This window comes from Panthera onca, chromosome B3 (genome assembly GCF_046562875.1).
Source record: "Panthera onca isolate mPanOnc1 chromosome B3, mPanOnc1 haplotype 2, whole genome shotgun sequence".
Classification (NCBI taxonomy): Eukaryota; Metazoa; Chordata; class Mammalia; order Carnivora; family Felidae; genus Panthera; species Panthera onca.
In genome coordinates, this window is record NC_138344.1 from 24709092 (window position 1) to 24726026 (window position 16935).

General features: G+C 43.5%; 1 protein-coding gene across 3 annotated transcripts in view; it reads right to left on the reverse strand.

Moving 5' to 3' along the window:
* Nucleotides 1-2580: 2580 nt before the first annotated feature.
* The window catches only part of ATP10A (ATPase phospholipid transporting 10A (putative)), a 177614-nt gene continuing 163259 nt past the window's right edge, over nt 2581-16935 (reverse strand). For 2 of the 3 annotated variants that reach the window (XM_060617913.3, XM_060617911.3), the window contains 7 exons: nt 14534-14610; nt 11386-11511; nt 7562-7762; nt 4902-4982; nt 4721-4825; nt 4051-4238; nt 2581-3882 (listed from right to left, as the gene is read on the reverse strand). In XM_060617913.3, the coding sequence (XP_060473896.3) occupies nt 3264-3882; nt 4051-4238; nt 4721-4825; nt 4902-4982; nt 7562-7762; nt 11386-11511; nt 14534-14610 (1397 nt within the window). In that variant the 3' untranslated portion in view covers nt 2581-3263. The remainder of the gene's footprint in view (nt 3883-4050; nt 4239-4720; nt 4826-4901; nt 4983-7561; nt 7763-11385; nt 11512-14533; nt 14611-16935) is intronic. The other variant, XM_060617912.3, reaches the window with a different exon arrangement.

Sequence of the window (16935 nt, forward strand, 5' to 3'; positions counted from 1 at the left end):
TTTCAGGGGAGTGCTTTTCCTGCACTCTCCTCAGTCACTGGCCTCTCTCTGGAAGCAAAAAATAGCTCCGTACCCTCCGTGGCTCTCTTCCTTCGTTCTCTGTGCCATGTACCTGCCAAGTTCTATGGTTCAAATTGTGCAGATTGTTGTGTTAACCCTCAGGTAAGTCTTCTAGGTGTGCAAGCTGGTTTGGTGTTGATCTAGCTGCATTTCAGGGATGAGAGAGGCAAAAAAACAAAACAAAACAAAACAACTTCCATGCTCTTCTGTCATCTTGACCCCACCCCTGGTATTTTAATTTTTGTTAGTGTTGGTGACTTAGATCTTTTCCTTCCCCCGTTATGCTCTATAGGGTTTGTTTTCCTCATAGTCAATTTATTGCTTCCTATTAGCCCTGAGCACTATTTAATTCAGATTTTTTTAGGCATATAACCATATAATGTGTAAGTAAGTAATGATAATTTGGTCTCTAATTCCAATACCCATTCTTCTCAAAACTTCATATCTTATTGCATTAACCAGAAATTCCAGAAAATATTAAACAATAATGGTTTATAACAAGCAACTCTCCTTTAGCTCTGATTTTAACAAGAATGCCTTCAGTATTTTCACTATTAACATTTACTTAGGTTCATCAGACATTCTAAGAGCTAGGTTCTAAAACATTTTTTTAAAATGTTTATTTATTTTTGAGAGAGAGACAGAGTGCAAATGAGGTTGGGGCAGAGAGAGAAGGAGACACAGAATCCAAAGCAGGCTCCAGGCTCTGAGCTGTCAGCACAGAGCCCAATGCAGGGCTCATATTCACCAACTGCGAGATCATGACCCGAGCCAAAGTTGGAGGCTTAACCGACTGAGCCACCAAGGTGTCCCTGAGAGCTAGGTTCCATATGCTAGTGGTAAGAATACAAGGTGAAGAGGACATAAGATGAGGCCTCCAAGAAGTTAAAATTGATTTAAGGTTTGAAGTAGGCACTGTGTATAATGTCAAATAGTTAATCTTGCCATTTTGTCACTAGGGGAAGAAGTCGCCTTAGAAAGCCAGATTTCTTATTTAATTTAGATTTGTAATTAGGATTGGGTGACATATATTTCCCAGTGATTTTTTTGAGATAATCATGCAGTTCAACTCTATACCATGTTCATTTTGAGATCAAACTTGCTTGTGATGGATTATCATTGTAGGCTTCTATTAATGTTCATCATCCTACAGAGCAGTGGACAATGCCCTTTACAATGTTTATTTCTCTGAAATGGTTTTGGTATGCATATTCCCAAAGCCACTTCCTGGATCATATCATTTTCCAAGAGGAACTATCTATGGAGAAGTCCTTGGGAAAGGTCAATTGTGAGTGCAGGAAAATCTGGAAGCTGGAGCATTCTGAACTCTGATAATCAGGGGAATGTGCATATAGTTCTTCTTGTGCTTTGTGCTAACAACCATTACCCTAACTCAGGAAAGCACAGTGTTGTGCATCTTCCTAAGTTCCTTTTGTACGTGTTGCTATGAGAACAGATGAGGCACCCTTAGGCATGCAGGGGGGAGGATTGGGACAGTATCACCTCTCGTTCTTCTGGCTGCTGAAACTCTTTCCACTCCTCATTCTCTCTCCCCGCTCTAACAGGACCCAGATATTCCTCTGAGAGTCCACTCATGCAATTCAGGTTCTTGGAAGGAAGCTGACTTCTCTTCCAGCTCTAGCCAGAAGCTACAGTCATTCCTCCTCAATTTGACAGCAACTGCAACCTGTGCAGCTTGAGCTGAAGAAACCCAGAACTCTGGGAGAATGTGGAGAGCAACAGCCTCTCTTCTGGACAGTGGGATGGCTCCAGCCATGTCATCAATATGAACAGAGTCAGCCTTAAGACAAAACTGACCTCAGAAAGCTCAGGGCAGGAGGAATGGTGTAAAGCCCCAGGTCTGAGGTGCTGAGTTCAATGGTCCTAAAGCCCAATGTGTCTCTGGCCTTGTAGACATCGAACCCTGCCTTTTCTTTCTATATAACTAGATGGGGTGCATCTTCTATCTTGTTCAATGAGCCACACACAATGGATAACCAGCCATTCTTCCTGGTATGCTGTGCTCAGGAACTGCTTGCTCCGGAGATCCTCCACACTTTTTGTACCTTGCTGTTCTTAGGGACACCCAGCCACAAGACACCTAAGCAAGGGTCACATGATGCTCACTTCACATCCCTAGGCTGAACAGAGCAACTGACTCACAACTGATGGCAAAGTGCAAAGAGAAGTCTCTGAAGAGGAAATGATATATCATTAATGGTCTTGGATATTTAAAATTTTTTTCCTCCTTTTCCCACTGTTTAGAGTAAGAGAAATAATGACTTGTAAGATAAATGCCTAAAGATACACACTTAAAAAGCCTAGTCTCTTGGAAGGAAGGATCTGGTAGGTGCTGATAGCCTGGTGCAGGGAGCCATGATGTAAACCTAGTGTTACAGTGTGCAGCTTTCATGACACCCTGCTGTATCCTGCATGGTGTCTAAAAGTGTCCTGTGGTACTTAGAACATGTTGTTAGGTCACATATTCATAACTTCACACGACAGTGGCAACAGGACATATTCTCTTTGCAAAGTGAAAGTTTTTATTGCTTGTTATGATTTTGACAGGCAAAACCCTACATAGGGACTGTAATACCTACAATACCTATAAAGTGATCTTTACAGAATGCCTGAGTAGACTTCAATGTTAGGATGAACTCCACGCATGAATTCTTTCTTTCCTTTTTTTGGGTGAAGCAGAGCCCAGCTCTCCCAGGTTGGTGGAGGCAGGGCAAAGGAACAAGGACAAAGACAGAGAAGCTGCATTCTTGTCCCATCATCTCCCCTCACTACTAGCCATACCCACCTGGGATTCACTGAGCTCACACACACATTTTCAAGTGGGGAAAACCAAGGTCATGCATGTTGAAGAAATTCAATCATATTGCATTTTCTTATAAAATGAGATGAAAAAATAAATCTAAACACACTTTTCAAGTGTTTCTTTTCTTTAAATTTTTATATATGTTAAATCTCTTATTTTCCTTTTCAACATATTCTACTTAGAACTTTTAAAAAATAAATTTTCTTTCTGGTACCTTTCATTTCCTGTGTTAGCCTTGGAAACATAAAATACATCTCACTAGAACTCTTCTGTGCAAAATAATAAACATAAATAATATTAACATCTAAGTTATATAAAAAGAGGCCATTTCAAGGTTTTCACTGCTACTGCCATCAGCTGTGGTCCCTGGAAGATGCTCCTAGAAATAGTTGGTGGTCTGCCCATTTAAGCCACACAGATCCTGGTCTGGCTGAGGTGGGTTAGGCAAAAATTCACTGTCCCTCTTGTCCATCTGTAAACTACTTCGAGAGAACTGTAAGACACTTCCTAGCCCATTGACCAGCGAGAGGGGGGAAATCCAGTTGAATGAGCTGAAGTTGGGCAGGTTGAAAATGGACGACAGGGAGGCTGCCCTGCTGGTGCTGGTGGGTTTCATCTTGGAGTCCCCAGGATACCCTTCCAGGATAGCCTCCCTTGGCATGGAGGACCCCGGGGACTGACTGCTCAGTCCTTCTAGCAGAATGTCCTCCCTTAAAGGCACATTCATGTCAACCACATTGGGCTCCCCACGAGCTTCTGGGGAGCAGGCTAGCCGCTGCATATGCCAAGATGCCTGTGAGATGCAGTCCCGGGAGAGAGATCCAGAGGTACTGATTCTCCTCTGTTCAGACGATTCAGTTCTGGGTTCTCCTGGGAGGTGTCCCTGAGCAAAGGTCTCTTTGGGAGCAATGAGTTTCTTGGGGGACCTCTTGGCCATCTGGCGCCCCAGCTGAAGTTGGGTGGGGAAAAGGCTCCCCTGCATGGCTTTGAAAAACAATCTGGAAAGAGCATATAAAAAGCAGTTATCCGTGGATAGAGCTTTTGAGTTCTCTGAGACTTGCACAATGTAAAAGCACTGAGAATGTTTATATATTCTGAGATATATAAAGCCTGAGAATGCTATAGAGCTCACTTAGGACTTGAGGGACACTGTCCCTTATACCCACCTGGGAAGCAATGCAGCAACAGGTGCTATGAGACAAGTCAAGTAAAATACGGGGTCGCCCAGTAATGTTTGCATAGTCCAATAAGGATTGGATGGAGGATAACACGTTGCACAAGAAGCATTGTAAATCAAAGCCACAGTGAAAAATAAAAGGATACTGAAGCCACAAGCTATCCAGTTGAGCCAGGTCTAAAGGGAAAAGAGAAAGACAGGACTTTTATTTCAATAAAAATGCACTGGTCAACTGTGAGCGGGTAGATGTTCTAAGGGTTTAGCAAAAACACAGGTCTTTGGCACAGACAGCCAGGAGGCCTTGATGAGGCTGCCTTCAGCATCTATGGACCAGCTGGGACACAGGGAGATGGAAGTCAGGGATATGAATGAAAGGAGAGGGGGGAAAGGGGGTGGGACATGAGGTAGAGGAGGAGGGGAGAGAGGGCAGGAAGGAGCTTAATGCTGCCCAGGTGAAGTGTTTGTGTCAGGATGCAGCAGTTCCCATACCAGGGGCTCCATACACATGGCAGGCCCACATATTTGTTTTCCTTCTCCACAGTGAGGCTAGCTTTGTAGTAACCTGTCTGCTCAGAAACCTTCTAGATGTCATGGAATCTGCCTGGGAGTGTGGGGCCCGCAGCATCAGCACCCTTTGGGATCATGTCCACAGCACTTACCCAGGTCTTGGTTTCAATACCAAGGTGCAAGAGGAAGGTGAACAGCGCGATTGCTGTTATGGGGGTCCCCCAGGTAAACACATCTGTGTCTGAGTCATAGTAGGCCTGAAAGACAGCAGTGTCCTGTGTCTGTGGGTCACTGGATGAAGCTGATAAGAAAGGCTGCCAGGTGTCAACTTACCAGGTAAGGAATGAAAAAGCAAACCAGGCTCTGGAAGGCAGCATCAGCCATGTTTAACCAGAAGGTATGTGGCCGATATTCCTGAGACACAAAAACAAGCACAGATTACAGGGAAGTGTACATCTCTTCAAATGATGTTTTCCAGTAGCTACAGGGCCTATAGATATCACCCTAGGGCAATTTGCTAATTCAGGACTTTTGGTGCTTGAGGTCCCAGAGGGCTGAGGAAAAAACACAACGCAAACATCTGCAGAGGCATCCAACTGAGTCAATCACTGAAAGCATCTGTATACAAGACCAGCTACAGTAGTTCTAGGCCAACAACAGACAGATAAAACCATTTTCTAAAGCCTATGGGGAGCATTTTCCTAGGGTAGACACAGCAGCTCAAATTCTGGACGTCTTGCTCCAACTTGAGTCCTTCTACTCCTACTTTGTCAGGGTTTTGCACCCTTTGTTGGTGGGTCTCTTAGAATGTTTCTTAAAAGTGTCTTTTAAAATTATATCATGGATGTATTTAATGTTAAAATAAAAAAGCTGTACACTGGGGCACCTGGGTGGCTCAGTCAGTTAAGCGTCCAACTTCGGCTCAGGTCATGATCTCATGGTTCGTGAGTTTGAGCCCCATGTCAGGCTCTGAGAGCCTGGAGCCTGCTTTAGAGTCTGTGTCTCCCTCTCTCTCTGCCCCTCCCCTGCTGGTGCTGTCTCTCTCTTTCTCTCTCAAAAATAAACAAACATTTAAAAAAATTAAATAAAAAAAGCTGTACACTGAGGGCAAAAATGACCTTGATGTGGACTGATCAAGCTTTCCTTAACTGGGGAACAAAATGTGTACTGGACTCTGAGTTCCTGAGCAACTGGGGCTGGTACTGGCCTGCAGGGAATGTAGATTGGACTGAATGAGCATTTACTGAGCAGTTAAGAAAGTGCTGGCTAGGCCCTTCCTTCAGTTCCCTAGTTCCACAGGACAAACTCCCTGTGTCTGGTTCCCTAGGCCAGCCTCAGCTGAGGCTGAGCTGAGGATAAGAGGCCCAGCTGAGCACAGGAATTTCTCCACTGACAGGCAACTAGCAAAGGCCCTCCTCATTGGCCAGACCCTCAGTAGCTCCTACCCTGCAGCCCAACCCCCTCTCCCCCTCCCCACCCCCACAACTGCCTAAGAGGGAACTCAGTGTCAATGAGGGTGATCAGGGGAGTCAACTCAAAAGTAAACAAATTCTAAATTAGAGACTGTTGTAGTTGTAAGAGATAGGGAGGATACATATGCATACATATGATGATTCCAACTAGCAAAGAGAAGCACTTAGAGGGCCTGAGTTATTTATTTTTATATGAAATTTATTGTCAAATTGGTTTCCATACAACACCCAGTGCTCATCCCAACAGGTGACCTCCTCAATGCCCATCACCCACCTTCCCTTCCCCCCAAACCCCCATCAACCCTCAGTTTGTTCTCAATATTTAAGAGTCTCTTATGGTTTGCCTCCTTCCCTTTCTGTAACTTTTTCCCCCCCTTCCCCTTCCCCCTGGTTGAGTTTCTCAGGACCCACATATGAATGAAAACATATGGTATCTGTCTTTCTCTGCCTGACTTATTTCACTTAGCATAACACTATCCAGTTGCATCCACATTGCTACAAATGGCCAGATTTCATTCTTTCTCATTGCCAAGTAGTATTCCATTGTATATATAAACCACATCGTCTTTATCCATTTGTCAGTTGATGGACATTTAGGTTCTTTCTATAATTTTAGAGGGCTTTAAATGCTGGGAGGACTAGCTGGTAATTAGCAGTCAATCTATGTGGTGTATTGATGTAAACATGTATTTATATCTGTTTGAACTCACTTATTCTCTCAATGTTTTCTCCATGGGTTTATCTTCTGGTTAAGTCCCATTCAAAATAAATCACACTGTGGACGGGGGATAGGAGGTTGTTTTAGAAAAATCCCGGCTCTGGGGCATCTGGCTGGTTCAGTGGGTTAAGTGTCTGACTTCGCCTTAGGTCACAATGTCATGGTTTGTGGGTTTGAGCCCTGCATTGGGCTCTGTGCTGACAGCTCATTGGGCTCTGTGCTGACAGCTCAGAGCCTGGAGCCTGCTTCAGATTCTGTGTCTCCCTCTCCCTCTGCCCCTCCCCTGCTTGTGTTGTCTCTCTCAAAGATAAATAAATGTTAAAAAAAAAAAGATTAAAAAAAAAAAAAAAGAAAAATCCCTGCTCAGGAGTCAGCCACCTGGCCCTGACTTCAACTCCAAGTGGATTTTCCTTGAGTTCCTGGAGATTCTTGGTGTAGAGACAGTTTTCACCTCACTCTACTTTTTCTTTAAAGCTCCCTCTTTTTTTTTTTTTTTTTTTTTTTTTTAGCTTTATTGAGGTAAATTGATACACAAAACACATTTAATATATACATCTTGATGGGTTTGGACATATGCATACACCAGTATACTGTCACTCCAACCAATAACTTCACTCTACTTAATGTACGGCACAATCAAGTAGATAGAATCCATTTTTTCATCCCACTGGTCATTTTCCACAATTTTAACAATTTCTCCCAGGGTGAGTTAAAGGGAGGTGTGAAGACTTGCACTTTCTGTAAGGTGAACATGGAGAGTGGGAGGGCCAAGATAGGAAGCGGGTACAGGATGGGTCCCTTACCTCCATGTTCTGACCACTCTTGTAGAGCTGTGGTTCAGTCAGCAGCACGTCAGCTGGCACATCCTTGTCCAGCACCCCAGTCACAAGCTGGGGAAGTGACGAGAAGAGCAGATTAAAGAAGATCAGATACCACTGGTCAATCATAGCAGATGCAGAGAAGCCACAGTAAAACTGGAACCAAAACAGGAGGCCCACAAACATCTGAAATCAAGAAAGGAAGAATGGGGATAAGCAATTCTTAGCTGTCCCTGCAGATTCTCATCCAAGGGATCTAAGAGTTTTGCAAAATTTGACTAACAAGATTAAACTTATTGACAACAATTTCCTCCAAAGATAGCCGTAACATTGTTGCTCTGTCTCTCCCTCCTCATTTCTTTGAGTATGAAGGACCAGCAATGGGAGATGAGAATTCCCAAGCAGAGCCCATGGAGAGAGGACACTGGTACCAGCCTGTGAGAAATGCAGATTGGATGGAACAAGCATTTACTGAGCACTTATGAAAGTGCTGGTTAGGCCTTTCCTGACAGTCCCTTAACTCCACAGGACAAATTCCTTATATCTTGTTCCTAAGGCCAGCCGAGATAAAGTCCAGCTGAGTAGAAGAATTCCTCATAAAGGTCCAGCAGGGTCTAGGGTTGCTCACATTTCAAAAGGGTCAGCTGTGTTCTTCACCCATTGCAGCTTCTTCCCTAGCACCTCTCCTCTGTGATAGTAAACTAAACCTACTTGTGTTACATCCCAGATCTTGCCGCTGTCTTTAGTCACAAACATTTTCTGATGAAGAACAGTGGGAAATCATTGATTCCCATGGCAAAGAGGACACACAGGAACATGGCAGAAGTCGGTAATGCTACCAACATTGGTGTCTTGACCAAGTCCTGATATCCACCAGGCACTCTGCTGGCAGGTGAGCTGTAGTTATTATCACTGGTTCTTACAGCTACCCCCCACTTTGCCGAATAGTAAAGTGAAGACCAGGGAGCTTGAACAGCCTCTTCAAGTCCATGCTCAGTAGAAGTTGGGTGGATCTCTTCCCACTATCACTGAACATCAGTGGGTTGAGTGTATTTACATGAGAGCATGGCAGTTTAGTGATGGCAAAGCATTTACACTTATAAGTTGTACACTTATCAATTTGGCACAGATCATTTAACCCCTTTCTGCTTCAGTGTCCTTGTCCATGAAATGGGCATCCCAATGGTACTTAGCTATGGGTTGTTGTAAGGATTAATGAACTTATGCATTTAAAGTACTCACAAGAGCTCCTTGTGAGTACTATAGGTACTCACTTATGGTTTGTACAGTTTGCAGTACAGTTATTTCCTTAGCCTCAAGCAGGGCCAGCGTGTTTACACCATTTAGAGAAAAGGAAACTCAAGTCCAGCATGTTAAATGACTTAACTATGGTCATTGTATGAGTAATAAACCCAACTTGTTCAGCCACTTGTGGGTCTGGGCCTGGAGGGTATGGACACTCCCAGGACAGAACATGGTGGAAGAACATTCTCTGCTGGGGACCACAGGTAATGGCCTGGGTTTTAGTTCTGGAGCTGTCACTGTCTCTTTCTGACCTTGACTCAGTCACTTACCTTCTCTGAGCTTTGGTTCCTGGACCTGAAAATGGCTTGCTCTGAAGATCAGAAAAAAATGACACGTTTTCTCCAAGTCTTGTTTCAGTCTATGACCTAATGCAACTTTTCCCTTCCACACTGAAAACTAACAAACTTGGATTTTTCATTGACTTTCTTCCATTCTCACTCCGACTGTTGACTTTCACCCACCCCCATAGGCTCAGCCTACTGAGTCATCAATGAGCAACTGGAGTCAGGAGAAAGAGGAGGAAAAGTACTTAAATAATTGAGACTTTTTTTCCCCTGTAGTACCAAAAAGACTTCTTCCCAAACTACTGTTGCTATGGAAACTTTCCTTCTCTCCTAAAACTAATGACTTTCTCACTTTGGGAGGCAGGGTGATTTTCCTTGCACTTCTCAACTAGATTAAGTGCTTGTTAACAGAGGCCCTGCATCTTATGTGGAATAAAGACAAGTACCCCCTCCTTCTTTCATTCCCTCCAGGAGGACAGATTCATTACGGCAGGCAGGAGGCTGTGCTCATTCAGGTAGCCACTCTGGCACTCATTTGCAACTAAAATGTTGAATTTCTTCCCCTCAGTCTGCGAAATTTTCATGAGGAATTACAGAGAATAGACCTCAACTCTCATATTTTGCTTTTAGAAAACAATCAGAAAAATCCCTAGGAAGCAAAAAAACTTGCTCAAGATTGCATAAGTAATTAATGACAGAAAGAGAGCTAGGGTTCCATCTGCCCAGCCCCACTCATCTGTACTCAAGCACCCATTCACCTCTTTGGGAACTGAGAACCTCTAAATTTGCAACTATATGCATGGAGACCTCAGCTCTGGGGATGCAATGCTAGCATGGCACAGACTTCCTTGGACAGAATCCTAGGCAGAACCTAATCTGAATTAATTTCCAGGACCCAACCTACCAATCAGACATGCCCTGACTGGTCCTGAGTATCTGTATTCATTTTGCTAGAAGACATTTTGAAAATGGATGAGGGTGAGGGGGCAAGAGGGTTGGGAAAGATAGGTAGGTCTAAATCTCCAGAACAAACAAGAACAAGAGGCATACCTGTGGCAGTTTAGACTTAGTATGATTTTTAAGTGGAATTAATGGGAAAGAAATAAGAAATATATCTTTTCATTTATTGTGTATTTTATTCTTTTTCAGAAGAGTACAGGATGACCTTGACATTGGAATTGTGGTATCCAATGTGATAGATTTGTGGGACTACCCTGAAAGATCACTTACACCAAGAGTTTATTTTGTCTGTTTATACATTCAGCCACAAGCTATTAGAGACAAGAGCAACACATACCCACTCAGCAACTTCTTAGCAAAATGTCTATCCCTCACCTACAAGAAGGGCAGGGTTCAGAAATGGCCATGCATCCATTCTGGAGGGCTATGGAGAAAGACGCTTGTCTGCCAAGGTCATAGTAATAAAAGAACTAAGAATTAAACATTAGGATCAACATGAAATGGAGAAAGGCCCTGGATTAGAGCCTCTGGAGAGAGGACTGTCATCAGCCAGCCTGGGTATGACCCAACTGGAGCGTCAACTACAGACTGAGCTGGCCAGAAGGGGGCATGTCTGCCCTGCCAGCACAGAAGACAGTGTGGCAAGACCCTGCTGGTGGCCCTGTTCCTCGGGCCCTAAGCTTGCATTCTGACTAGGGGACTGGCACACTGGCCCAGTGTGGGTATGTTTTAACAGAGGCTGTTCAATATTGGAATCACAGCATGACTAAGTCCTGTCATTCTGATTCCAGGACTGCCAATACACTCCTACTTGTCACTGGATTTCCTGACTGCTCTAGAGTGAGCAATGATCAGAGGACTCCTGTCTGTGGACACCTCAGCAGTCTGCTCCTGAGAAACACATTAACAGAGTGGTTAAGAGTTGGGAGCCAGATGAACTGGGGTTAAATGCTGCCTTGACTACTCACTAGCTGTGTGACCTTGTGCAAACAAGTGGACATTCTTGTTTGATCCACCTGTTTCCACAGCTTACCCCCTTACAGGTGCAGTTACCCTCATGTGCCTGTGAGTTAGACTCCTGAGCCTATAGGGTGCAAGCCCAGGCCAGGCCTGGGGGAAGTTCACAAAGGCTGAGGAGGATGGAACCGACAGGAAGCCTTGGGATGGCCAGTGGGCCACATTCAGGTGATGGTCCAATAAATCTCAGCTAAGGCTTTTTGAATTCAAAAACTCTAGAAACCAGAAGTGTCAAATACCTACTGTATTTTTGTAGAAGAAGTACAGCACCATGTTGGCAAGTCGGGAATAGCACCAATGTCCATGAACAATTAAGAGTCTCTCAAGGTATCGGAATCTCGGCACTGCAAAGTCACTGGCCATCACTGCCTTGAAAGGGAGAGAAGTCCCTGTTATTGTTGACACCTTATTCCACCTAAGGTCTGTCATATCTTCCTCAAATACAAGGCAAACATGCATGGAGAAATCCAGTTTCAAACACAAATGTACATGTGACTGGCCAAGGCTCACTTTACCAGGATTTCCCTTATTATCTCCTTCAGTTAAAAAAAAAAATCAATCTCAACAAGCACTCTAGTTCAGGGATATCACTTTATAGAAGTCATTTAAGATTTAAAATATATGTAATTGATTTTTACAAGTTTTTGTTTTCCCATGCTTTTTTTAACAAGCAAAAAACAAAAACAAAAGCCCAGAGATGTACACAGCTTCTCTGCTATTCTCCACTCTCTGATGTTTTATTCATATTAGGATCTCAACCCAGAGATGAACCAAAGCTGCCCCTTTTGTATGCATCCTGGCAGTTGACCATCCGGATAGGTATGTTTTGGGTCCTTCTCCTCAGGAGCCACAGGTGATAAGCAAGGCCAAGCCTATGGCTCTGCAGGCCTTCACATAATCCAGTCCCAGAAAGCCGCTAAAGGGCAATGGGTGTCCACTCCACCCAGAAGACAGTGGGGGAAAGCAGGTTTCCTCCATGGACAGGAAAGATGACTGGGGGTGGAAGCTTCCTCTCACTTCACTCAGCATCATGCTCTATACAATTAAACTGGGCCAGACAAATGCCATCAAAATTATATCTTTTGTACCCAGAATAGCTTAGACCCCACCATATAATGCATTTTTCTATGTGGGAAAAAAGAGTTAAATAAAATATCAGGAAAAGATAGATTTCTGCTTATCTTTGAAGGATTGTTCTATACAAAAATGTCAGTCTGCTTCATTTATTTCCCTATAGTCAAATAACTCCTAGAAAATAGTAGATCACACTTGATGTGGTCTTCTGTGGATCAGAATAATGTAATTATACATGACAGAAAAGTGAGAAGCCTTAGAATGTCTGCTTTCTGAATCAAAAGTTAAGGATTTCAAAGCAAATACTGTTTCTATACCTCTTTCTGTCATCACTGGGGTTTGGAGGGCTTTGTGTATTCCTCTCCAGACTTCTGACACTCCTTCCTGCCTCCAAATTTAGGCCCCAAACCCACTGTTTGTCCCTCTGTCAAGGTGGATCCCAGCTAGGTTAGATCCTCCATGCAGAAACTAGTGTTTCTCTTTGATGGCATTTATTACAATTGTGACTATTTGTGAACATTTAAAATATGTATCTGTCTTCCCAGCTTTTTTCTGGACATCCCATGAGAGCCAGGATAGTAGAGGTTGTGATCACCCTGAATTCTGAGTTCTGAGTCAGTGCTTGGCCCCATGAAGTGATCAATAAACATGGGGAACTAGATGACCCCATGAAGACCAAGCTTCTTGGAGATGCAGGATCTCCTTTGTCCAATTGGGATAGCTTCTCCCATCATGCTCTATACAATTAAAGTAACTGGGCCAGACAAATGCCCAGTTGGCTAATCTGGGAAGCTCCAAACACTCTCACTCATTCTCAATCTGCTCAGATTCCTAGTGTCACTGTTACCACATCATCCCACAAAGTCTATCTTCCAAAGGGCTCACCTTTACTTACTGGACTAAAGTGAAAGCGGGTAAATATTCCCTGGGAACCTGAGCACTTAGAACAGTAAGAAAAGGTATCAGGACTTATTGTCATCTTACTTAATGCATCCTTAATAAGAAGTGTGGCTTTAAATAAATGCAAAAGTGTCCAGCAACATCCTACCTGGAAGTTATGCCCACTCAAAGCTTTGTCTCAGTATGTGCCCTATGGCTTGGCTGTTCCCATCACTTCTCACATGATTTCAGTCATGGATCTCTCTGGCCCCTGCCTTGAGGAAGTGAGTAGTGGTGGCAGCTCAGTCTCTTCCCCATCCAAAAACCTGACCATATTTCACACAAAATGTATTTACTTAGTGTATTTCTCTTGCATATACTATTTATGGGCACTGCCCTGGTCAGCTTTTCACTATAGAAAACCGATGCAATGGCGGCGATAATGAAAACATCAAAATGAACCAACTATTATGATTATGTTTATCAATTCACCACCCTAACCTCTTCCCCTGGGCACACAGCACTAAAAGGCAGGGATGGAACCAACCCTGGGCTGCATTTTTAGTTTCATGGAAGAATTAAAACCACACAAGTAACATAGCACAGTGACTGAGGTCAGATGAGAGCAGGAGAGTAAGGCATGTGCTGAGATTGGGCCAAGAGGGAACTACTATGTTTCTAGCTCAGGACTTTCCAACTTACTATTATTTGCATTTCAGGTAAGGAAATTAAGGAGTTCTGCACAGACCTGGCACATATTAAGTGTTCAATGAATAATTACTGATTGCATCAATGAATGAATCAACCAATGACTAAATGGTGACCAACATCTGGATTTTTAGGAGAAGAAAACACGATAGATTGTTCTCTAAAGTCTCCACCAAGTTAAAAAAAAATGTCATGATTCAAAGTTAATCAAATGTTGGAAATTGTTGTGATACTACATCCAGAAGAAAGTTATTTTTAATTAACTCAGTTGTTCAACATAAAAATCACATGTTGAGAACCAACATAGTGACAAATGAAAAAGGCAGAGACTAATTTTCATGTGAGTCAAGATGGCTACTTTCAATTTTTATAATGATACCAGGTTCCAACTGTCCTACAGCAGATTCATTTTTTCAAATGGTTATCTCTAATGTTAAGGAACAGCAAAACATGCCCTCCAAGGATGAGCCATAAATAGCCACAGCGGTGATGACTCACCTTGCCTTACTCTGTTCCACTTATTTCACAAAAATATACTTATAGACATAGGCAAAGTTTTTACTGCTTCATAAACATGAAGGACTAGCCATCTTCCACCTTATCATCTACTACTGGCTTACAACCATCATGTTTTATTAAAGGCCAACCCTTTAGCTTACTTGACAAAGTTCATAGCAAGGTATGTCAGTGGGCCACTTGGACACATAGGACAGTCCTGATTGGTCTTTACCTGCATGCCCTCCTGGCCCGAGATTCCCACACCCACATCTGCCACCTGGATCATGCTGACATCATTGGCTCCATCTCCTAGAAACAGCACAGGCAGGAAGAATCATTTGAGTTGAGGTGCACAGAATCAAATGGCTTGATGGATCTTCATGGGGTCCCTATTGGGCTGAGTCCTGTGAAAGGGTCATGGGGATGAGTGAGGAAGAGGCAGTACAGAGTTTGCCCAGGAAATTGAGTTAAGCAGTCAGAAAAAAACATGGTGTGAGGTTTGGAACTTCCTGTCACATCAAGAGATGTTTCAGAAAGCAGGCTCGCATGGTAACCATTTTACTTGTATTTGCTCTACATTATTGGCTCACATACCTATACAGAGAGCCCTTAACACGGTGCGGTGTCTGGCACAATAAAGATGGTATCATCACCATTATTATTACTTACTGAACTCTAGCCTTTATCACATGTAGAATATATCAGTCAAGTCTATTCTAATTCATACTAACAGGAGTGGCTTTCTGAACTGAACAAAGGAGGTTAAATTCTGCCCAGCAAACTGTAGAGTTCTTTTTTGTACACTGATTACCAGCAAGTTTATTAGCTATTGTGCTTGCCCTTAGGCCCTTTAAAGATGTAATAAAGAAGAACTTCTATTTGTTCAGTCAAGCTGCTGATGGTTAGAAAATGGTTAGGAACATAAAACATAGGTTAGAGGTCTCATCATCTTCAGGGAAAAGCAAGCAGAGACTTAAAGTCTTTGTCACTAAGCGACAATGGCCATTCTTGGAATGGGGCAATAGAAGGGCCCAAATCCCAGAGTACCTCCCAAGTTTCAAATGTGCAAAAAGTGCAGACATACAAGTTGGAGTGATTCATAATGTGGCTATAGGATATCTGTGTCCTATGATTTTCCTGTTCTTTATTGTGCTGGCCCAACATGAGTGATCAGTCAATATTTGTCACACTGAAATTCTGTGAAGTAGTAACAATCTTTGCAGCTTCTCCCACAATGTCCCAATCAAAGTGAGATATGGTAGGTAATAATGTTCTCTACATTATTAACTGCTAGACACCTGGGACTAGGTGCCATCAATGCTTTCACTCATGGTCAAAGAAATGAGCCAAAGTTCTGATGGGTCATTACTTTCCCTTTCTCTTTTGAGATTCTATTTTGTTTTTTCTTTTCTTTGTAACCAACCAAGACTCTACCTCCATTTTTCAAAAATGAATACCATACACCAGTGATTCAGTGACTGATCCAGGCAGTGATTAAGCTTTGAAAATGTGGTTTACTCATTTGTGTCTTACACCAACCTTACCAGGAGGTATGGTCCTCATGTCACCGCTGAGAGTTGCTCAGAGAAGCCTGCACCCAGCCTGCACACTCCTCAGCACCTACAAAACTTGCTCAGGGAGATCTGAAGGCCACTCCAGACACATGGGGGCAAAGGTGGTACTGAGACAGCCTCCTTTGGAAGGGGTCTACCCATGGAGACTTCCCACAGCCTGGACCAGGGAGTCATAGCTAAACATGTATACACATCTATGCTCATCTCACTCCCCTTAGTGGTTACCACAGCCCTCAAGATGTACAGAGCTGTCTCCATGACAACCACACTAAGGCCCCCCGACCTCAGACCCAGACTCTACACTAACCTCAACCCTATCCTAATGTGAGAGGGTAGTAACCCCCACATCAACAAGGGGGGCTGTCACAGACCTTTTGCAGAAAATACTATAAATATTATTGATTAGTGAGGACCCTTTATTTCAAAACTAAATCTCACCTAGGTATGCATTCTATATTCAGGGAGACCAAAATTTTTGAGATCTGGGGGTCAAGGAGATCACTCTTTTCCCCAGGCTACCCAGTCTTTCCCAGCCCTCACCAGCAAGTGGTGCTGCTGAGTCCCTGAACCTGGTTGGAGACCAGACCCCAACCATATGTGGGTGGGGATGGTGCCCTAGGAGGAGACAGGGGAGGACCAGGTAGCACTGGATAGGAGCCTGGAAAGCTCTCCAGGCCAACAGTCTGCAAGGAAAAGCCACCATTAGATGCACAGTCCTTAAAGAAAGGATGTAAGATTTAGCAACTATTCACATGCTTATGATGGGTTCATTTAATTACATGCTTGTCTTGGAACATTCAGCAAAATTCAAAGGATAAGAGGCAGTGGGAATTATGATCACTATCAAGTCTTTGGGCTCTTGTAGCATTATGGAGTCTTGGGACTCCAGTTGGCTCACAGTGACCAGAAACACCTGCAAAGGGCCTTCTTTCTAAGGTGTTCTGGGGTAATGGCTAGCATGCAGGGCTCTGCTGTGGCCGAGGCTGCCTGGAATGGCTGATCTCTAGTTTCCTGTCTTGCAGGAAACACTATATAAGTTCTGTCTTCTTAAACCATCATT